Source organism: Heterodontus francisci, chromosome 10 (assembly GCF_036365525.1).
Source record: "Heterodontus francisci isolate sHetFra1 chromosome 10, sHetFra1.hap1, whole genome shotgun sequence".
NCBI classification, from domain to species: domain Eukaryota; kingdom Metazoa; phylum Chordata; class Chondrichthyes; order Heterodontiformes; family Heterodontidae; genus Heterodontus; species Heterodontus francisci.
Genome location: NC_090380.1, coordinates 113415755 through 113437842, shown reverse-complemented (window position 1 = coordinate 113437842; position 22088 = coordinate 113415755). Strand labels below are relative to the sequence as shown.

At 44.1% G+C, this 22088-nt stretch overlaps 1 protein-coding gene across 8 annotated transcripts in view; it reads left to right on the top strand.

Annotated features, from left to right (window-relative positions):
* usp25 (ubiquitin specific peptidase 25) overlaps positions 1-22088 on the top strand; it is a 193253-nt gene that overhangs the window by 32197 nt on the left and 138968 nt on the right. For all 8 annotated transcript variants that reach the window (XM_068041275.1, XM_068041274.1, XM_068041273.1 and 5 more), the window contains 2 exons: positions 4850-4991; positions 17668-17791. In XM_068041275.1, coding sequence (XP_067897376.1) covers positions 4850-4991; positions 17668-17791 — 266 coding nt within the window. The remainder of the gene's footprint in view (positions 1-4849; positions 4992-17667; positions 17792-22088) is intronic.

Genomic DNA, 22088 nt, shown 5'->3' with positions numbered 1-22088 from the left:
ACTATTTCTACCATTTGAGAAATCGAGAAGGGGCATGAACTCCAAATTATCACTTAAAAAGTGAGCTCGTAGGTCAGAAGTATTTATTTTTCCCAGTCCTTTTATTAGAGTACAGAATGGATGAAAATGGAATAGTGTAGGTCAGATGGTTTCACAGGTCGGCGCAACATCGAGGGCCGAAGGGCCTGTACTGCGCTGTAATGTTCTAATTCTAAATGCTTTCTCACAATTATGTATTGAGTTTGTGACTACGACATCATTTAAAAATAAATTGGATAGGTATTTGAAAGGAATGAATAGAGAAGAATATATGGAAATTGCTTTAGAAAGATCATTCCAGTTGAAGAGCTAGCACCCACATAGATGTGTTGGGCTGTGTGGCCTCCTGCACTGTAATTTTTATAATTCTGTGCTTCCAGCTCAGGTCCAGGCTGTCATTTGTTCCCTCCTCGCAAAATTGAAAAAAGGAAAACGAATTGTTATGAAGTTATGATGTATTTAGACATCACTGAAATTAATGCTGATACTCTTGGGTGGGATGCGAAGCATTGTGTTGGATTAATGGCTGCCTGCCAGTGCCAAGTCAGTACATTTAGTTGTATGCAGAATATCATATTCAGCTACGGATGGGTTACATGCTAGTAAAAGGTCACAGAATTTTAGATGAGCATTTAGTTGCTAAGACACTGATCGCTCCAGCAGTGTTATCACCGGGTTTATTTAGCATGTTGGCATCAATATATGAACATATGAATTAGGAACAGCAGAAGCCACTCGACCCCTCGAACCTGCTCCGCCGTGCAATATTAATCAGTGAACTGATTACTCCACATTTCCACCTACCCCTGATAACCTTCCACCCCCTTGCTTATCAAGAATCTATCTACCTCTGCCTTAAAAATATTCAAAGACTCTGCTTTCACTGCCTTTTGAGGAAGAGAATTCCATAGACTCACGATCCTCTGAGAAAAAATTTCTCCATATCTCGGTCTTAAATGGGCGATCCCTTATTTTTAAACAGTGACCCCTAGTTCGAGATTCTCCCACATCCATCCTGTCAAGACCCCTCAGGATCTTGTATGCTTCAAACAAGTCGCCTCTTACTCTTCTAAATTCCAGCGGTTACAAACCTTGCCTGTCCAATCTTTCCTCGTAGGACAGCCCATCCATTCCAGGTATTTGTCTAGTAAGCCTTCTCTGTACTGCCTCCAATGTATTTACATCCTTCATTAAATACGGAGACCAGTATTGTACACAGTACACCAGATGTGATCTCACCAATGCCCTGTAAAGCTGAAGCATAACCTCCTACTTTTGTATTTAATTCCCCTCGTGATAAACGATAACATTCTGTTAGCTTTACTAATTATGTGCTGTACCTGCATACTAACCTTTTGTGATTCATGCACTAGGACACCCAGATCCCACTGCATCTCAGAGCTCTGCAATCTCTCACCATTTAGATAATATGCTTTTTTATTCTTCCTGCCAAAGTGAACAATTTCCCACTTTCCCACATTATACTCCATTTGCCAGGTCTTTGCCCACTCACTTAACCTATCTACATCCCTTTGTAGCCTCCTTATGTCCTCTTCACAAGTTACGTTCCTACCTATCTTTGTGTCATCAGCAAATTTAGCAACCATACCTTCAGTCCCTTCATCTAAGTCATTTATATAAATTGTAAAAGGTTGAGGCCCCAGCACAGATCCCTGTGGCACACCACTTGTTACTTCTTGCCAACCAGAAAATGACCTATTTAAGTCTACTCTGTTTCCTGTTAGTTAACAATCTTCTGTCCATGCCAGTATGTTGCCCCCCACACTGAGTTTTTATTTTCTGCAATAACCTTTGATGCGGCACCTTATGAAATGCCTTCTGGAAATCTAAGAACAGTACATCCACCGGTTCCCCTTTATCCACAGCACATGTAATTCCCTCAAAGAACGCCTATAAATTGGTTAAACATGATTTCCCTTTCACAAAACCATGTTGACTCTGCCTGATTACCTTGAATTTTTCTAAATGCCCTGCTATAACATCTTTAATAATTGCTTCTATCATTTTCCCCAAGACAGATGTTAAACTAACTGGCCTGTAGTTTCCTGCTTTCTGTCTCCCTTTTTGAATAAAGGAGTTACATTTGCTATTTTCCAATTTAACGGAACCGTCCCCGAACCTAGGGAATTTTGGAAAATTAAAACTAAGGCATCAACTATCTCACTAGCCACTTCTTTTAACACCCTAGGATGCAGTCCATCAGGACCTGGGGACTTGTCAGCACGCAGCTCCAACAGTTTGTTCAGTACCTCTTCCCTGGTGATTGTAATTTTCTTGAGTTCCTCCCTCCCGATTCCTGCCTTCCAGCTAATACTGGGATGTTACTTGTCTCCTCAATAGTAACGACCGATACAAAATAACTGTTCAATTCATCTGCCATCTCCTTATTATCCATTATAAATTCCCCAGACTCACTTTTTATAGGACCAGCACTCACTTTGTTAACTCTTTGCTTTTTTATATATCTATGGAAACTCTTACATTTATATTTCTGGCTAGCTTTCTCTCGTACTGTTAATTTTACCTTCCTTATCAATTTTTTGTCCTTCTTTGCTGTTTTTTATATTCTGTCCAATCTTCTGACCCGCCTCCCATCTTTGCGCATTCATAGGCTTTTTCTTTGTTTGATATGATCTTTAACTGTTTTAGTTAACCACGGATGGCAGGACCCATCTTGGAATTTTTCTTTCTCGTTGAAATGTAGCTATTTTGTGTATTCTGAAATATCCCCTTAAATGTCTGCCACTGCATCTCTATTGACCTATCACTTAACCTGATTTGCCAGTTCACTTTAGCTAGCTCTGCTTTCATGCCCTCGTAATTGCCCCTCTTTAAGATTAAAAGATTAGTCTTGGACCCACTCTTCTCTCCCTCAAACTGAATGTAAAATTCAGCATATTATGATCGCTGCTACCTAGAGGTGCCTTAACTTTGAATCATTAATTATTCCTATCTTGTTGCACAATACCAGGTCTAGTATAGCCTGCTCTGTGGTTGGCTCCAGAACGTTCGAAGAAGTTATCCGGAAAACATTCTATGCACTCCTCATCTAGTCTACTTCTGCCCAGCTGATTTTTCCAGTCTATATGTAGGTTAAAATCCCCCATAATTATCGCTGTACCTTTCTGACAAGCTGCCATTATTTCTTCCTTTATATCCTGTCCCACAGGGTGATTAATGTTAGGTGGCCTGCACACCACTCCCCCAAGTGACTTCTTGCCTTTATGATTTCTCATCTCTACCCACTCTCATCCAGACAGCTCAAACCGGTTGGACAAAGGCTGAGGCTCCTGCACTCCTGCCCTCTGGGTCTCGTTACCTGCCTCAGTTGCAGCCACACTCTCCTGTCCCTGAGCACTGACCTAATCAGAAGACCCTAGACTCCTGTACAAAATGTCCAGGTAACTTCTCCCCTCCCTGATATGTCGCAGTGTCTGCAGCTCGGCCTCCAGTTCAATGGCTCTGAGCCGAAGCTCTTCGATTCACAAACACTTGCTGCAGACGTGTTTGCCCTGGATCATGCTGGCATCCCGGAGCTCCCACACGCTGCAGCCATGACACATCACCTGTCCTGCCATCCTTAATGTGTTGTAATTGACTACTTAATTATTTTCTTCAATTATTTATTTTATTTTCCTTTTTCCTTTTTTAGTATATTTTTAATATTTATTAAGCTTATCACTAGTTCCTTTTACTATTTGCCAGCTGAAAAGCATTTTAAAAATTCACTTTAATGTACGGATGCAATATTTGTGTAATACTCTTAATTTATCACCTCCACAATGCTCTGGAGTCAGTTACTACTACCACTACCACATCCATATCACACCTTTAATACTCACCATCGTCAGCGACAGGGTCTTAAAGGAGGGGACTGAGGGAAAAAGCTCGAGATCTACGTGGCTGGAGGCATGGGTGCCAATGGTGGGGCGATGGGATAAAGGTGCACAGGAGACCAGAGTCAAAGAACTGACGCACTTGGGAATGGGGTGGTGGTAGCGTAGGGGCATACTGTGCATAGCTGAGGGAGGTTATAGAAATAGAGAAGGGCGAAGGGATTCAAATACCACAATAAGAATTCGAATTTTGAGGCATTGGAGACCAGTTCGGTTAATTGGAACAGAATAAGATACGAGTTTTGGATGAACTGAATTCATGGCAGTGTGGAGGATGGTAGGCTGGCAAGGTCTGCATTCGAATAGTTGAGCCTGGAGGAGGGTTTTAGTAATTTGTGGGCATTGTTACAGAAATGGAAGTGAGCAGTTTCTGATGGAGAGACGCTTCTGAAGTTAGAAGTTCAGCTCAGGGTCAAATAGGACCAGAAAATTGTGAAGTCATTCAGCCTAAGACAGTGGTTGGGGTGGGGGATGGAACTGTATAGAATAAGTGATGGAGGTAGAAGGTGATTTTGGTTTTCCTAGTATTTAACTGGAGGAACTTGCAGCTCATCCAAGATTGGATTTTGGAAAAGCAGTCTGACAACAGCGAGGCAGTATATAAATGATGGAGGGGTAGAGCTGGATTCCGTAGGTGTACATGTGGATGCTGACCCCATTTCTCTGTCTAGATGATATTGTCCAGTGGCAACATCTAGATGAGGATGAGGAGGAGCCCAAGCAGCAGATGCTGCGCTGTGTGGTATTTCTTCCAGGCTCATTACTGCTCTCTGTGTGCTACTCTTTACAGTCTACCTTCCTTTATCAGCTCGCTTTGGCAGTCAATGCCCTGTGTTCTTGATCAAAGTCCAGAGCTTTGACTTCAGTTAACTTACCTCTCGTTCTTTTTGCAGGCGAGTAATGGAGATCTTGCCGAAGCTGTGTCTTTCCTGACTGAGAAGAATGCCAAAGCACCACAACAGGAAGAAGCCTACTACCACACAGGACAAACTGGCAACGATCGTTACATCAGTGTGGGAAGCCAGGCTGACACAAGTAAGTGACATATGGGAGGAAGGCTTGTTCTGGAATATGAGCCTCGACAACAAAGCTGCCAAAAAGACAAATAAAGAACATCTATTGCCTCCCAATGTGAAGAGTTGCCAAGCATGCTGATCTTTCTCCTTTACACTAACTTCAGTACAAATGACTGGTTGTTTCAGTATTTACCTCACTTGATGTGTTTTCTTTCAGTTGTCTCACTTGATCCTGTGTCCTAAACTTTGGCAGTGGCAGAAAAAGTAATGGCGAGCAACTGAACCCTCATGTTGTATCTTTGTTTGATATTTTCAGTTGAAAATTTGAAAATTGAGATTGGTCGATTTTTGTGAGAGAGGAGTATTAGTCTAAAAGTTAAAGCCAGACCTTTCAGAAGTGAAGTGAAACACTTTGACGTGCAAACAGCAGATAATGCTAGGTTAGTTGTTAATCTTAAATCTGAGATTGATAGATTTTTGTTAACTAAAGTTGTTAATGGATATGGGGCAAAGGCAGAGGTATGTAATTAGGTTGCAGTTGATCAATCCAATTGTTTGGAAAAGGCTCAGAGAACTGAATGGCCTCCTCCTGTTCTTGTGTTCCTATATTTCTTTGGGTTTGCAGATGACAAATCCACAGTAGATGGCCCCACAGCATACTCCTAATTGAATGGACTGTCTTGACTTTTTAACAGAATGATCTGCAAGGCAGGACCCCATGCAAGGTCAAACTTTAGGTCTATGCTAGATATTTTTCTTGGGTTAATGCTACTGGTTTCTCCTGTGAATGGATTCCACATCCGTTATGACAGATTTTACTTGCTCATTGCAATATATTTGCCATAGAGGAACGAAGGTTTACCAGACTAATTTCTGGGATGGCGATTGTCTTCTGAGGAGACTGGGCCTGTATTTTCTAGAGGTTAGAAGAATGAGAGGTGATCTCAGTGAAGCATATAAAATTCTTACGGGGCTCGACAGGGTAGATGTAGGAAGGATGTTTCACCTTGCTGGGGGTGTAAAGAACCAGGGGGCACAGTCTCAAAGTAAGAGGTAGGCCATTTAGGACTAAGATGAGGTGGAATTTCTTCACTGAGGGTAGTGAATCTTTAGAATTCACTGAGCCTCCACTGCCCTGTGGGGTAGTCATTGAGTATATTCAAGACGGTGCTCAATAGATTTCTAGAAATTCAAGTCATCAAGGGATAGGGGATAGTTCGGGAAAATACCTTAGGGGTAGAAGATCAGTCATGATCTAGTTGAATGGCGGAGCGGGCTCGAGGAGCCGAATGGTCTATTTCTGCTCCTATTTCCTATGTTCCTATATCCAGATGCATGATCGTGTAACCTAAGTAGCGGGAGCTGTAACCTTTGAAATAGCTTTGATACGTGATACTGTAAACATCCACACGTGACCCAGTGTGTGCTTCAGTCTTCGGAAAGTTGAATCTGACGAGCACGCTAAGATGGGATCAATGTAAAATCAAGATGCTGGTCCATTTTATAGAATATGTGGTTGAACAGAATAGAGTTTCTAGGCTCTGAACTCCTGTAATTTGTTCCATTACAAAGCAAAGAGTGGCACAATATCCTTATGAGCGGGATAGATGCTTTATATTTCCTTTTTATTCTCTTTTGCCAAATTGTAACATGTTTCTAATATCTTAATTTTGTCCCAGACCCTGGTCAGAATCTCACAGCAGGTGACACACTCACTTTTTCACTGTCTCTGTTTGACAGGAAATTGATGGCTTGACCTCTGACTCCGTTTTTATCTAGGGGTTTTAGAGTAGAGATGCCAATTTAAAAGAGTGACTGCCTCTTCTACTGAAAACTAACTTGGCTGTTATCAAAGTGATCAGGACTCACTCAACAAAGTAAGTGCGGATAGTGTGCAGGAAAGTTTGTAAGAAGCCTCAATCATTGCTCAGAAGGCAGGTTATATTCCAAAGACCAGTCTGGATGGCTTGGTTAAATGTTATTTGCCCGTTCTCCACACCACCCGAAAAAAATATTAAACCCTTGATAATTACATATAACTTAACAGTATTAATTTCAAGGCCTCCCTGAACTAAGCTACATCTTTGTGTTGTCCTGAGGTGTGTATTGTAAGCTAGTCTGGGTGTGTAGCCTCTCCAGCCTGAGGTAGCCCATTTTAAGTCTGTGTGTGTGTGTGTGTAGATATATATATACCTGCTGTTATGAAGGTGCTTCCATCTTTAATATATTTTGAGGACTTGTGTGTAAAAGACTGTGGAGAAAATTTGAGGAGATTTTTTAAAAGGATCACTGAAAGGACACTTGGGACTTTGATTAAAAGCAAACTAACTGGAAGTCACATGTCATAAGCTAAGTAAACAACAGGAGCCTTGCTGACTGTTGGAGTTGTCTAGATTTATGGTGGTCAGGAGTTGGTTTCGTTTTAAACTGTTTGAATGGAGTTGGGGTGTAAGCCTGCTAAGAGAGGGAGGCAACCAGCTCATCCTGTTCCACCTCTTTGAGAAACTGAGAATCCACTGCTTGAACTGGAGAAACTGATGCAGCATTTTTGCTGAAAAGCTGAGAGACTTTCTCTTGCGATCTCCTGAACGAACTGCTTCTGAAAAGATCCCATTGACCACCGCATGTGTCTAGTGACACCCGTCTACAAGTTCCTGGACGCAGGCCAAACAACCATCTGGAAAATTCCATATATTCTCCTTTTTCTTCAAGATTTAACAAGTATTTGGCCAAAGTACTTTTTTATTTTTTTGTAAAATTGATCTCTGCAGAGAAAGCTTCTTTAGTTTCCCTTTAACCTGTATGTGTGCCTGTGTGTTGGGTTATTTAGAAGGGACTATATTTATGCTTTCATATTTCAAACTGTGTGTTAAAGCTTTGCATCTTTATTTAATAAGTCTTGTTTTATAGTTATTGTTGTTTATTGAAGAAATCTGGTGGGCAGATTTTATTCTGAAACTAAATTAGATAAAGTATATAATTAGCCGTATTGGTAGCTGGTCAAAACATTTAAATATATGTTGTGATCTGTGGAGAAGCGGAACTGGAGAAAGACACTGCACTTCTCCATCAGAACTTTCCCTGGAGTTAAGGCCACTCTTTTGTTTTAGCTCCAGCCTTTTTAATTAGAAAACCCTTCTCACTCCCTTTCTCTCCCGTGACATATAATTGGGGGCTCTTGGGTGATTCAAAATACACAGACAAATATGAGTGCTGTGACTTGCTGAGGTTAAGGCTGATTTAAATTTTTACAGTGAATTCTGCTCTACGTATTGAAAATCAAAATGGCTTTGTCAGTTGCTATGACCTTTCTGGAGAGGGAGGATTTATCCCTGAGTGATTTGCAAAACTTAATCAAGGCTAGGCTAATGGCGTTGGTAGAAAAGTTGGAGTTATCGTTAAAACCAGGAGCTAAGAAAGCAGACATAAGTGAGGTAGTCGCACAGCATTTGAAATTGGAAGAAGGAAAAGGTAATCCAGATGGTAATTACGTTGAATTAGCTAGAATTCAGTTGCAGGTGAAGCAGCTTGAACAGGAAAAAGAAATGAGAAAACTTGAACTTGAAAGAGAAGCACTTCAAAGAGAAGACGAGGAAAAAGAAAGGGCAAGAGAAAAAGAAGAAAAGGAAAAACAAAGAGCATTTCAGAACCTGGAACTAGAATGGAAAAGGGAAATAGAAAAGGAAAAAGAGGCAGGGGGGAGAAAGGGAGCAAGAAAGGGTATTCTAATTAAAAAGGCTGGAACTAAAACAAAAGAGTTGCCTTGACTCCAGTGAAAGTTCTGATGAGGAAGAATCCGACTCCAACCTAGGACCCGCTGGGGAGTTGTTTAAATTTGTGTAAGCCCTCCCGAAGTTTGAAGAAAGGGACATAGAAACATTTTTCATTACTTTTGAAAAGCTAGCTGAACAGATGAGGTGGCCAAAAGAAAACTGGACACTGCTTATGCAAAGCAGGTTTATAGGCAGCGCTCATGAAGTTTATGCCATACTTCCTGAGAAGGCTTCTGCAGATGAGATGGCAAAAAAGGCTATTCTCGCTGCTTATGAGTTGTTCCCTGAACCTTACAGGCAGAAATTTCAGAACCTTTAAAACAGCCTGGGCAGACTTATATCGAATTTGAGAGGTTAAAGCCAATTAAAGCTCAGTAGACTCAATGTAGACATTGTAGCACTTCAGGAGACACGCCTCCCTACGAGCGTATCACTAAGGGAGCAAGAGTACAGCTCTTACTGACAGGGTAGGGATCCATAAGAACCAAGACAGCATGGAGTGGGCTTTGCCATCAGAAACTCTTTGCTCAGTGTGATGGAGCCACCTACAAATGGCTCGGAATGCATACTGTCCGTCTGACTGCTCACTGCTTCTGGTCCAGTACACCACCTCAGCATCTATGCTCCAACACTCTGCTCCCCCATCTGAAGTTAAAGTCCAGTTCTACGAGAAACTCCATAATATCATTAGTAGCATTCCTAATACCGAACATTTGTTCCTGCTGGGGGACTTTAACGCCAGGGTTGGGGCGGGCCATGACTCATGGCCCTTCTGCCTCGGGTGCGATGGCATTGGAAGGATGAATGAGAATGGGCAGAGACTGCAGGAGTTGTGTACCTACCACAACCTCTGCATCACCAACTCGTTCTTTCAAACTAAACCCTGTCACCAGGTTTCATGGAGATACCCAAGATCACATCATTGGCACCAGCTGATCCTCATCGTCATAAGGCGAGCCTCCATAAACAGTGTTCTAATCACACGCAGCTTCCACAGTGCGGGTGTGACACCGATCACTCCCTGGTGTGCAGCAAAGGTAGACTCAAACCAAAGAAGTTACATCACTCCAAGTAGAATGGCTGCCCGCGCATCAACACTACCAGAATTTCTTACCCACAGCTGTCACAAGTTTCTCAATTCACTTGAAAAAGCCCTTCAATACACTCCTGCAGGGGATGCAGAGACCACGAGGGCCCACATCAGAGACGCCATCTGTGACTCAGCAATGACCACCTTTGGCAAACGCGAGAAGCAGAATGCAGACTGGTTTCAATCTCACTTCGAAAAGATGGAACCAGTCATAGCCACCAAACTCACTACAATGCTGAACTACAAGAAAGGCCCCAGCGAGTTAACATTCTTAGCACTTAAAGCCGCCAGAAGCACCGCGCGAAGAACTAGGTGCTGTGCAAACGACTACTGGCAACACCATGAAGTCATATTCAGCTGGCCTCCGTCACTGGAAACATCAGAGGAATGTATGATGGCATTAAGAGAGCTTTTGGGCCAACCATCAAGAAGATCGCCCCCCTCGAGTCTAAATCAGGGGAAACGATCACTGACCCAAGCAAACAAATGGATCACTGGGTTGAGCACTACCTAGAACTGTACTCCACGGAAAATGATGTCACTGATACTGCCCTCAGTGCAGCCCAATCTCTGCCAGTCATGGACGAGTTGGATGAACAGCCAACAAATCGGAGCTCAGTAACACTATCGGTTTTCTAGCCAGTGGAAAAGCCCTTGGAAAGAATGGCATTCCCCCTGAAATAATCAAGTGTGCCAAGCCTGCTATACTGTCAGCACTCCATGAACTGCTTTGCCTGTGCTGGGATGAGGGAGCAGTACCACAGGATATGCGCGATGCCAATATCATCACCCTCTATAAAAACAAGGGTGACTGCAACAACTACCGTGGAATCTCCCTGCTCAGCACAGTGGGGAAAGCCTTTGCTCGAGTTGTTTTAAACAGACTCCAGAAGCTGGCTGAGTGTGCCTACCCTGAGGCACAGTGCGGCTTTCGAGCAGAGAGATCCACTATTGATATGCTGTTCTTTCTTCGCCAGCTACAGGAGAAATGCCACGAACAAGAGATGCCCCTCTAAGTTGCCTTCATGGATCTCACCAAAGCCTTTGACCTCGTCAGCAAACGTGGTCATTTCAGATTACTAGCAAAGATCGGATGTCACCAAAGCTACTAAGCATCATCACCTTGTTCCATGACGATATGAAAGGCACAATTCAGCATAACGGTGCATCATCAGACTCCTTTCCCATCCTGAGTGGTGTGAAACAGGGCTGTGTTCTTACACCCACACTGTTTGGGATCTTCTCACTGCTACTCTCACATGTGTTTAAGTCTTCAGAGGAAGGAATTTTCCTTCACACAAGATCAGATGGCAGGTTGTTCAGCCTTGCCCATCTCAGAGCGAAGACCATAGTATGGAAAGTCATCATCAGGGAACTCCTCTTTGCTGACGATGCTGCATTAACATCCCACACAGAAGAGACTCTGCAGAGTCTCATCGACAGGATTGCGGCTGCCTGCAACGAATTTGGCCTAACCATCAGTTTCAAGAAAACTAACATCATGGGACAGGACTTCAGAAATGCTCCATCTGCACTCTGGAAGTGGTTCAAGAGTTCACCTCTCTAGGCTCAACCATTACCAGCAACCAATCTCTCGAAGCAGAAATCAAAAAGCGCATGGGAAAGGCGTCTGCTGCTCTGTCCAGACTGGCCAAGAGGGTGTGGGAAAATGGCACATTGACATTGAACACAAAAGTCCGAGTGTTTCAAGCCTGTGTCCTCAATACCTTGCTCTCTGGCAGTGAGGCCTGGACAACATATGTCAGCCAGGATCGACGTCTCAATGCATTCCATCTTCACTGTCTCTGGAGAACCATTGGCATCAGGTGGCAGGACTGTATCTGCAACGCAGAAGTCCTCGAGGCAGCAAGCATCCCCAGCATGTATGCCCAACTGAGCCAGTGGTGCTTGAGATGGCTTGGCCATGTGAGCCACATGGAAGATGGCAGGATCCCCAAGGACGTATTGTACAGCGAGCTCATCACTGTGTCAGACCCACCGGTCGTCCATATCTCAGCTTTAAAGATGTTTGCAAACACGCCGTGAAGTCTTGTGACATTGACCACAAGTCGAGGGAGCCAGTTGCCAGCGATCGCCAGAGCTAGCGGGCAGCTATAAAGGCGGGGCTGAAGAGAGACGAGTCGAAGAGACTTAGCAGTTGGCAGGAAAAGAGACAGCAGTGTACGGAGAAAGTCAACTGTGTAACAGTCCCGCAACCAACTTCACCTGCAGCGCCCGTGGAAGAGTCTGTCACTCTAGAATTGGCCTTCATCGCCACTCCAGGCGCTGCTCCACAAACCACTGACCACCTGTCAGTGCTTACACAGTGTCTCTCGAGACAAGGAGGCCTAGAAGGAAAGGAAGGAAAAAAAGGAAGGAAAGCCACTTAACTTTGATCGTTGGATGCGGGCACAAAAGGTAGAGGCCACGAATGAGACCCTTAGGAAAATAATTCTTCTGGAAGAATTTAAAAGTTCACTCCCTCCATTCGTAAGCACCTACATAGAGAACCAGAGGGTTTCAACAGCCAGACAGGCAGCTGAGATTGCTGATGATTACAAGCTTGTTTACAAGCCCAAACCCTTCTTCCGTTAACTGATAGCAGGTGGGAGGGTGAAAGGAAGGCAAGTAGCCAGGGATGAGAAGGGACATAAAAACAAGAAACGGTGGGGGGGGGAGGAGGTGGAGCAAGAGATAACAAAAGAGAAGGTGTTGAGGTGTTGATAGGGCAAGGTCACAGAGAATAATTGACCAGAAGATCGTGGAACAAAGGCAAACGGTATGTTAATGGTGTGCTGAAAGACAAAGCGTTAGTACAGAGAGGGTATGAATAGACAATAAAGCACTCCAAGGACAAACATTAAAAATTTTAACAAAGCATTATTTTATTTTATTGATTTTATTTAGAGATACAGCACTGAAACAGGCCCTTCGGCCCACCGAGTCTGTGCCGACCAACAACCACCCATTTATACTAACCCTACAATAATCCCATATTCCCTACCACCTACCTACACTAGGGGCAATTTACAATGGCCAATTTACCTATCAACCTGCAAGTCTTTGGCTGTGGGAGGAAACTGGAGCGCCCGGCGAAAACCCACGCGGTCACAGGGAGAACTTGTAAACTCCGCACAGGCAGTACCCAGAATTGAACCCGGGTCCCTGGAGCTGTGAGGCTGCGGTGCTAACCACCACGCCACTGTGCCGCCCAGGAGAAACAAGGCACAGTAGAAACAAACTAAACACACTAAAAAAAAAAACCCTAAAATAAAATAACCAAATAAAAATGAAAAAATAAAAAATAACTAAACGTCAAAAGTGGTTGGGGGGTCCGTCATGCTCTGAAATTATTGAATTCAATGTTCAGTCCGGCAGGCTGTAGCATGCCTAATCGGTAAATGAGATGCTGTTCCTCGAGCTTGCGTTTTTGTTCGCTGGAACACTGCAGCAATCCCAGAACACAGATGTGAGCAGGGGAGGGGGTGTTGAAATGGCCAGCAACCGGAAACTCGGGGTCATGCTTACGGACTGAGCGGAGGTGTTCCGCAAAGCGGTCACCCGATCTGCGTTTGGTCTCCCCGATGTAATGGAGATCACATTGTGAGCAGTGAATTCAGTATACGAAATTGAAAGAAGTACAAGTAAATCGCTGCTTCACCTGAAAGGAGTGTTTGGGGCCTTGGATAGTGAGGAGAGAGGAGGTAAATGGGCAGGTATTGCACGGGAAGGGGCCATGGGAAAGGGACGAGGTGGTGGGGGTAATGGAGGAATGGAATAGGGTGTCACGGAGGGAACGATCCCTTTGGAATGCTGACAGGGGAAGGGAGGGGAAGATGCGTTTGGTGGTGGCATCACGCTGGAGGTGGCGGAAATGTCGGAGGATGATCCTTTGGATCAGGAGGCTGGTGGGGTGGAAAGTGAGGACAAGGGGAACCCTGTCGTGGTTCTGGGAGGGAGGGGAAGGGATGACGGTAGAGGTGCGGGAAATGGACTGGACACGGTTGAGGGCCGTCAGTCAGAGTGGGGGGGGATTCCTCGGTTGAGGAAAAAGGAAGACATATGAGAAGCACTATCGTGGAAGGTAGCATCATCAGAGCAGATGCGTCGGAGACGGAGAAAATGGGAGAATGGAATGGAGTCCTTACAGGAGGCAGGGTGTGAAGAAGTGTAATCGAGGTAGCTGTGGGAGTCGGTCGGCTGATATTGAATATTAGTAGACAGCCTATACATGGAGATAGGTGACAGAGAAGTCGCGGAAGGGAAGTGTCTGAGATGGACCATGTGAAGGTGAGAGAAGGGTGGAAATTTGAAGCAAAGTTGATAAAGTTTTCTAGTTCCAGGACAGCTGGGAATGCCCCGGGATCTCCTCCTCAGGCCGGAAAAGTAGGTGCTGAGGGTGGAAGTGAGGTTCGAAAGCTTAAGTGTTACCATTGCCGTAAGTGGGACCCCTTTGTGCAGAATGCTGGAAGTTAAAAGATAAACCCATGGGACTTATTGGGGTACATGAGGCCAATGCAGAGAAAGGGGTCGTGACCGAGAGTACAGCAGATCAGGCTGTAGCTCTGACTGCAGCTCTAAGGTCAAGTATAAACACCGCTGTGAGTGCGGGGAAGGCGAACAAGATGCCTGAGAGCTACAGGGATTTCTCATCAAAAGGAAAAGTAACTCCATATCCCTCAAGTGAGGCAGGTAAACCTACAGTTATACTTAGGGATACAGGGGCCACCAAACTCTTTTGCTGGGAAAAGGCATGTCTTTTCCACCAGAGAGTGCTTTGAATGCCAAAGTTTTAGTTAATGGTATTCGCAGGGAGTATATACCTGTACCTTTGTATCGGGTGCACCTGGTGCGTGACCTAATGTCTGGACCGGTAACTGTAGGAGTTGTCCATAGTTTGCCTCCTCCTTTTCTGGCCTGAGGAGGAGATGACCTCCTCTCGGGGAATGATTTTGCCAGAGTGAAGGTAGTAGCTTGTACAGCCCTCCAAGATTGCTGCATTCCCCCACTTCTTACCTGTCGAGCATCCCTAAATATAATCACCTCAACATTGGTGGCCAGGCCTTCAGCTGCCTAGGCCCTAAGTATTGGAATTCCTTCTCTCAACCTCTCCACCCCTCTACCTCTCCTCTTTTTAGATGCTCCTTAAAACTTCCCTGTTTGACCAAGCTTTTGGTCACCTGTCTTTTGATATCTCTTTGTGCCTAGTTGTCAAATTAATTTGATTACTCTCTTGTGAAACGTCTTGGGACATTTTACTATGTTAAAGATGCTATCCAAATGCTTCTTGTTATCTCATTTTGACAACATGACCTTTCTGATGCCAATCAAAGTCTCCTTTGCCTGCAATTAAAGCATACCTCTTCCTCTTGATTGGACCCATGGTAACGTGCACAGGCAAGAATCTACCCACAGGCAAATTAGTTCTGGCTCAATATTGCTCTATTTATTGTGTTGAAGATGTCAGAGCCAGGAGTCAAGTTGGTACTTGGTGAATGAAAGTTTTTCTGCTGTGACGTCTATTGTTTACACTGTTGAAGAAAAACCTCACTGGTGCCATACAAGATACTGAACCACATCTTGTGCAGCAACTGTTTGTGTGCAATCATTATCCTAATTCAACAACATAGTTCATCCTACTTTCAAATATCAGCTTTTGTACTTTCTATGATTTTCAGTTATCCAGTTTACAGTATTGTACATGTACAAGAAACTTGCAATGGCCCAAATTGCTCCAGTTCATTAACTGCCAGTTTCTATATATTTCCTATTCTGAGAACTGGAGCTGAGTGAATTCTCTGCTTCTGTTCACTTTGGAACTGCAAGTGGAGTTAGTTCTCCACCTCTGCTTAATGTGTGTGCATCAGGTGATTGGTGCCTGATGCAAGTAAATGGCCGTTTTTAACGGACTGAGGATTGTAAACTGCCCTGTCCGTTTATGCAAATATTTTTGGTGCGGTGAGAGGGGGTGTTCCCATAATTTTCTCCCTCTCCCCTCATCCTCTTCTCTCTTGGGGGATCGATTGCTGGAGTACAGTTCTTTGCACAATAACACCCCCCCTCCCCCCGACAACAACTCAAGTGGCCAGTGTTTGTGTGCAAGCCAAGAAAATGTGTGTCCACAGAAGAATTGGGTTATGATATCACCACAGGGAGCCCAATCTTGTCTGCCAGCCAGAGATAAGCTAATTCAGTACAGATTGGGAATTGAAACTGGGACTTTCCAGTCCGCATGGTTATACATAATTGCATTGTGTCTGCATTCTTGACTTTTACCTGCTGTTTCCTTTTGTAGAATCACATTGCACAAAAGGGGATCATTCAGCTCATTGTGCCTGTGCCAGCTCTCTGAAGGAACTAACCTATTAGTCGCTATAGCTTTGCAAATTTTTCCTTTTCAAATATTTATCCAATTACATTTTGGAAGTTACTATTGACTGCTTCCACCAACTTTTCAGGCAGTGTATTCCAGATCGCAACAACTGGCTGCATCAAAAAAAGAACTCATCTCCCCACACTTTTTTTTGCCTTTGTTTTTTGCTGGGCCCTATACCAGAGGGTTCTCATTCCTGACTCTTCTGCTTTTGATAAAAGTTCCCACAATGCGTTAACTTGTCTGACTGAAATGCAGGTCACTTGCAGCTTTTTTAGTTTTGTGCTTTTATTTCAGATCTCTGGCACTTACATTTTAAACAAAAATCTTAAAATCCTTCTTGTTGCTTCCTAATGCTGTACTTCTCCTTTGACTTGCTCTTCAAACAAGAGGTTCTGATATTCTCGACTCTTGAGAGTGACATGTACTTACTGCAAGTGCAGTCTTGTCACCAGGCTTATTGTCAAGAACATCGTTACCAATATTGACAACACTGCTCTTGTTGTCTTTTCTGCAGGGGAAATCATATTTGAGCCGGTATGTATGATGCACGAAACTTGTCAATTTGGGAACTTCAGAACAGGAGGAGGCCATTTAGCCCCAAGGGCTTGTTCCATCATTTTATAAGACCATGGCTGATCTGTGACCTAACTCCATATATCCACCTTTGCCCCATATCCCTTAATAACTTTGGATAGCATAAATCTTTCCCTTGGAATTTAGCCCTTGGGAGTCCATGTATCATTCTGGTAAATCAACACTGCACTCCATCCAAAGTCAGTATATCCTTCCTAAGGTGTGGTGCCAAGAACTGCTCACAGTAACTCCAGTTGTGGTCTAACCAGGGCTTTGTATCACTGAAGCATGACTTCTACCCCCTTGTAATCTAGTCCTTTAGATAAAAGGCCAGCATTCAGTGAGCATTTTTAATTATTTCCTGTACACTTTCATGGTATTTTAATGAGCCTTAAATTGCTCCCCATAAGTGAGCAGACCTGTAACCACCAGTATTCACCCTAGTGTTCTATAGCTCAAAGTATTGTGTATAGCTTTAACCAAGGCCACTCATTTATAGCGCCTGAATATGCCTAATTCCATTTTTAATTACAAGCGTTCCTAGGGTGTATCGGTGATCAAGTCATGCAATTCTGTTCCATATTCTGTGAAAATTGCAGATCACTTGCCTTTGATAAAACCCACATTTGGAAGGACAGAATATCTAATTTTAATACAGGATGTCTTTCTTCCTAATATGAAAAATTTGCCAACTCACTGCTGACCCTTTACTGAAATCCTTGTAGCTGCAAAGATAACTGTAGTAATTGAACCTGCACTGACTGGTCCCTATTACCTGCAAGATAACCTTTTCTCTTTCCGCCGCCCCCCGCCACCCACTGTCCCTCACCCCTAAAATTTAAATTTGTCCCAAACTTAAGGATTTTGTTTGTGGTGATTACAGATGTTATTGACCTTACTGGAGATGACAAAGATGACCTACAGAGAGCAATAGCCCTGAGTTTGGAGGAATCCAACCGAGCATTCAGGGAGACCGGTATAACAGACGAGGAACAAGCTATCAGCAGGTAAGGGGTTAGGAGAGGATCTGATCAAACTGAGGTTTTTAAAGACGCTTTCTTTTCTCGAGAGATGTTGGTGCTGCGAACATTTTCCATTTCAGACTCCCATGCATTGACTTAAGCCAAGTCATTCCCTGCCGAACGGGAATGCTTGAGTTGGAATGGCTGAAATTGGGCATTATCTTAATATCTATCCATTCCCCCCCCCCTCCCCCGAGTGTTCTGCTACAGGCAGGCTGGGGCCTAATTGAAATGTAAAAGTTGCAGACCAATGGCGGTCATTTTAACCAGAACTCTGGTGGGAGGCATAACCGAGAAATTCAGTGGGAGCCAGGAGGAGCATGAACGGTCTTCAGGATTCCAGACAGAATCCTTGGGTCTTTCTGGCCTTGCCTCTCCCTCCCCACACCAGCATATGTTGGGAAGCCCTACACTCCTTCCCCCTCCCACCTCGGCACTTGCCTGATGCTGGGAACTGTTGCCTTGCGTCTGGAAAAATCCCGCTGTCACACGAGAATGTTGAAATATGGTCTGGCAGCTCCAATTGGTTGTGCCTTTCTGATTTCTGGGACCCCATGTACTGACTCGCCTCCCCAAATTTAATCTCAGCATCAGACACTCCCAGGTCAGAGGCAAAATGGATTAAAAGCAAAGGCAAGCACCCTCTATTCTTGTCCCAACGATGTGCCTCAGCCACAATCTCAGAAGACGGCTGTCTGTCAATAGTATGTTATTTGTTTCCATATCCTCCTCTACATTAGTCCTGCCTGCGGTCAGCAGTTTCTGAAGTAGGGTCAGTTTCGTGCTGTGGATCCACTGTGTACTGGATTGAGATGTGCAAACTGCTTTTTCCTCCGCAAAAGGCTCTTACGGCCAGCAGACAGAAGGGGCTCTCGCCCAATCAGTCTGAGCTGTATTTAAACCAGTGTTTGAGAGGTGCAAAGCCATTGTGAAATCCACTGCACAGCATTTTCCCTCCCTCCCCTGAAAACGAGTTTAAAGGTGCTTCTGGAGCAGGACTGTGCCTTTTATTGCATTGCAAAATGTTGTAGGACTACTTGGTTATTAGTTGGAGGTTATTAGTTGCAGAGTGAGATTGCAAGGTATGTTCTCAGCCTCTGATCCATTGGTGCCGCAACAAGTGCATCAGAATACTTTTTATTCAAGAAATAATTACAGCGGTGATCCTTCTGCTCGTTAAAAGTGTGCTTTATTTAGAGTCAGATAGGACTGCCACAGACTGTGATTGAGAGGTAGATTGTGAGTATTTCCCAGCTCTAACTAAACCATGCTCTTACCTCCCAGTAGGGGGTGCTGAGGTAAGCATCCTATATGTTTTTGGATAAAGACATTCTTGCCCTCAATTTTTTACCCTCTTCCCCTGAAGCGGCTGACTTCATGTTGGGGGTACGGTTCCACATCTTCCAGTGCCTTCTGCTACTTATCCAAAGTGACTTCTTCTCAGCAGAGCTGAGACAGTCGAGTGTTGACAGGCCAGACATGGCCCTGTCCTCACCTCAATATTCACATACACATTTTCCTGCTGGTTATTGGACTCCAGTCAAGAACCAGATCTGACTTGCCAAACTGATGATTGCTGATGCAAGTACCATCTCTGAGCAGTTCAACATTTGAATGCAGTGCATCCTGATGTTTTTACAGATAAGTGGTCCACTCTGGAAGTAGGCAGTGATTATAAATTCTTTTGACCTTGTTGGCCTGTTTTCTTAATGACTATCTGGCTGGATCACCAGCAAAAAGTAGCAGAGAGCTATGGAGCATTTCACCAAAACCCTTCAGAGGGAAGGAATCTACCATGTCTTCCCTGCACACACCACCTCCCCTTGCCCACCGCCTTCAAAAAAAAAGATTTTCACCATCAAGACAGCTTTAATTTCAAAATTATCTGAAAAAGTAGTGACATGAATACCCAAGAGAAGCCTCATGAAGATCCTGAGTCCGAAGGTTGTAGTTTCAAGTCCTACTCCAGAGACCTGAGCACAAAATCCAAGCTCACATTTCAGCATAGTCCTGAGGGAACGTTGCACTGTTGCAGGTGCCGTCCTTCAAATGAGTCACCAAACCAAGAAAGCATCTGCCCTCTTGGGTAAAAGATTCCAAGAAGAAGAGCCGGGAAGTTATCCCTGCTGTCTTGGCCAGTATTTATATCTCAACTAAAATGGCTTGAAGACAAATTATCTGGTTATTATCTCATTGCTATTTGAAGGACCTTGTTGTGCTCAAATTGACTGCAGTGTTTCCCATATGACAACAATGACGACACTTCAAAAGTACTTCATTGGCTGTAAATTGCTTTGGGATGACCTGAGGTCATGAAAGGCACTATAAAAATTCAAGTCTTTTCTTTCTTCTAATTCATATTTTCTTGCTTACTGACAAAATGGCAGTATGAATTTCTGCATTTTTAATGTAGCTTGACTTGATTATAATTCAGCTGTTACTTGAAGGTACGACTGAAAAATCCTCCACTCATTCGATGGGATGCTGTGACAGCCCAACATTACCTGCCTTTAGTGCTCAGCTGCTCACTCATTGTATTGCAATCTTATTGGGCATTCAGTAGGCCATCCTTTTATGTGTGAAAGAACTGTTTGCTGACTGAGCTTACGACAAAATTTCTACTTGGGTCAGTGCCAGAACTGGGGAAGGCTGTGGTCACTGAACAACAACACTAACAGCAAACTGTATTTCGAGAGTAATTTAAACATAGTCCCAAGGCACTTCACAGGAGCCATCATCTAACAAAATTTGACACCGAGCCACAAAGGAGATATTGGGGCAGATGACCAAATATTTAGTCAAAGAGGTAGGTTTTAAGGAGTGTGTTCAAGAAGGACAAAGAAGTGGAGAGGTCAGGGCAGGAATTCCAGAACATTGGGGTCCAGGCAGTAGAAGGCATGACCATCACTGGTAGAGCAATTAAAATTGGGGATGTTGAAGATGCCAGAATTGGAAGAGTGTAGAGATTTGGGAAGATTGTAAAGCTGGAGGAGATTAGAGAAAGGGCTCAAATGCAGGAGAATTTTGACTTTTTTTATTCGTTCGGGGGATGTGGGCATCGCTGACCATGGCAGCATTTATTGCCCATTCCTAATTGCTCTTGAGAAGGTGGTGAGATGCAGTCTGAAAGCACTGCAGTCCTTGCGGTGTAGATACACCAACAGTGCTGTTAGGAAAGGAGTTCCAGGATTTTGACCCAGCAACAGTGAAGGAGCGGCAATATAATTCCAAGTCAGGATGGTGTGTGGCTTAGGGGTGGTGGTGCTCCCATGCCTCTCCTGCCCTTGTCCTTCTAGGTGGTAGAGGTCGTGGGTTTGGAAGGTGCTGTCGAAGGAACCTTGGTGCATTTCTGCAGTGCATCTTGTAAATGGTACACACTGCTGCCACTGTGCGTTGGTGGTGAATGGGGTGCCAGTCAAGTGGACTGTATCCAAGTGGAGAGTATTCCATCATACTCCTGACTTGTGCCTTGTAGATTTTGGACAGGCTCTGGGGAGACAGGAGGTGAGTTAATCGCTGCCGAATTCCCAGCCTCTGACCTGTTCTTGTAGCCACAGTATTTATGTGGCTGGTCCAGTTCAGTTTCTGGTCAATGGTTACCCCCAGGATGTTGATGGTGGGGATTCAGCAATGATAATACCATTAAACGTCAAGGGGAGATGGTTAGATTCTCTCTTGTTTGAAATGGCCATTGCTTGGCACTTGTGTGGTGCGAATGTTACATATATATATTGAGAAACCACAGCCTCCACCATACAGGTCATTAAGAAAGAGGGTTGTAAGTAAATTAGGACCACTTATTAGGTGAAGCCATGATCGGCTATTTGATATCTCAGGATCACAAAAGAAAGTTTTCGGCAGAATCCTGGGAAGTAATGAGCCAGAGTGGGAGGTCATGTGATAAGCATTAATTTCATTACACTGAGGGTCTAGAGGGAAGGCAGAGCCTCAGAGATGGAGCTCCTGGGCAGCATTGAGCATAGTGGTCGTGGTAGAGACAATAGAGGTTATGATAGAGAGAAGTTGGAATGCTAATAACTCACAAAGGTCGCATGTTTTGTAGATTTGAGGTAGGTATATTGTGGTTCCCATGATTGGGCTCACAGATGTAATCTTGGTGAAATAAAAACAAAGATTGTTGGAAATGTATAGCAATGTGGTCTGAACATCTGAAAGAGAGAGATAGACTTACAGAGAGAGACGCTGGCATAGTGGTAATATCGCTTAACTGGTAATCCAGGGGCCCAGGTTAATGCCCTTGGGACACGGATTTAGATTCCAC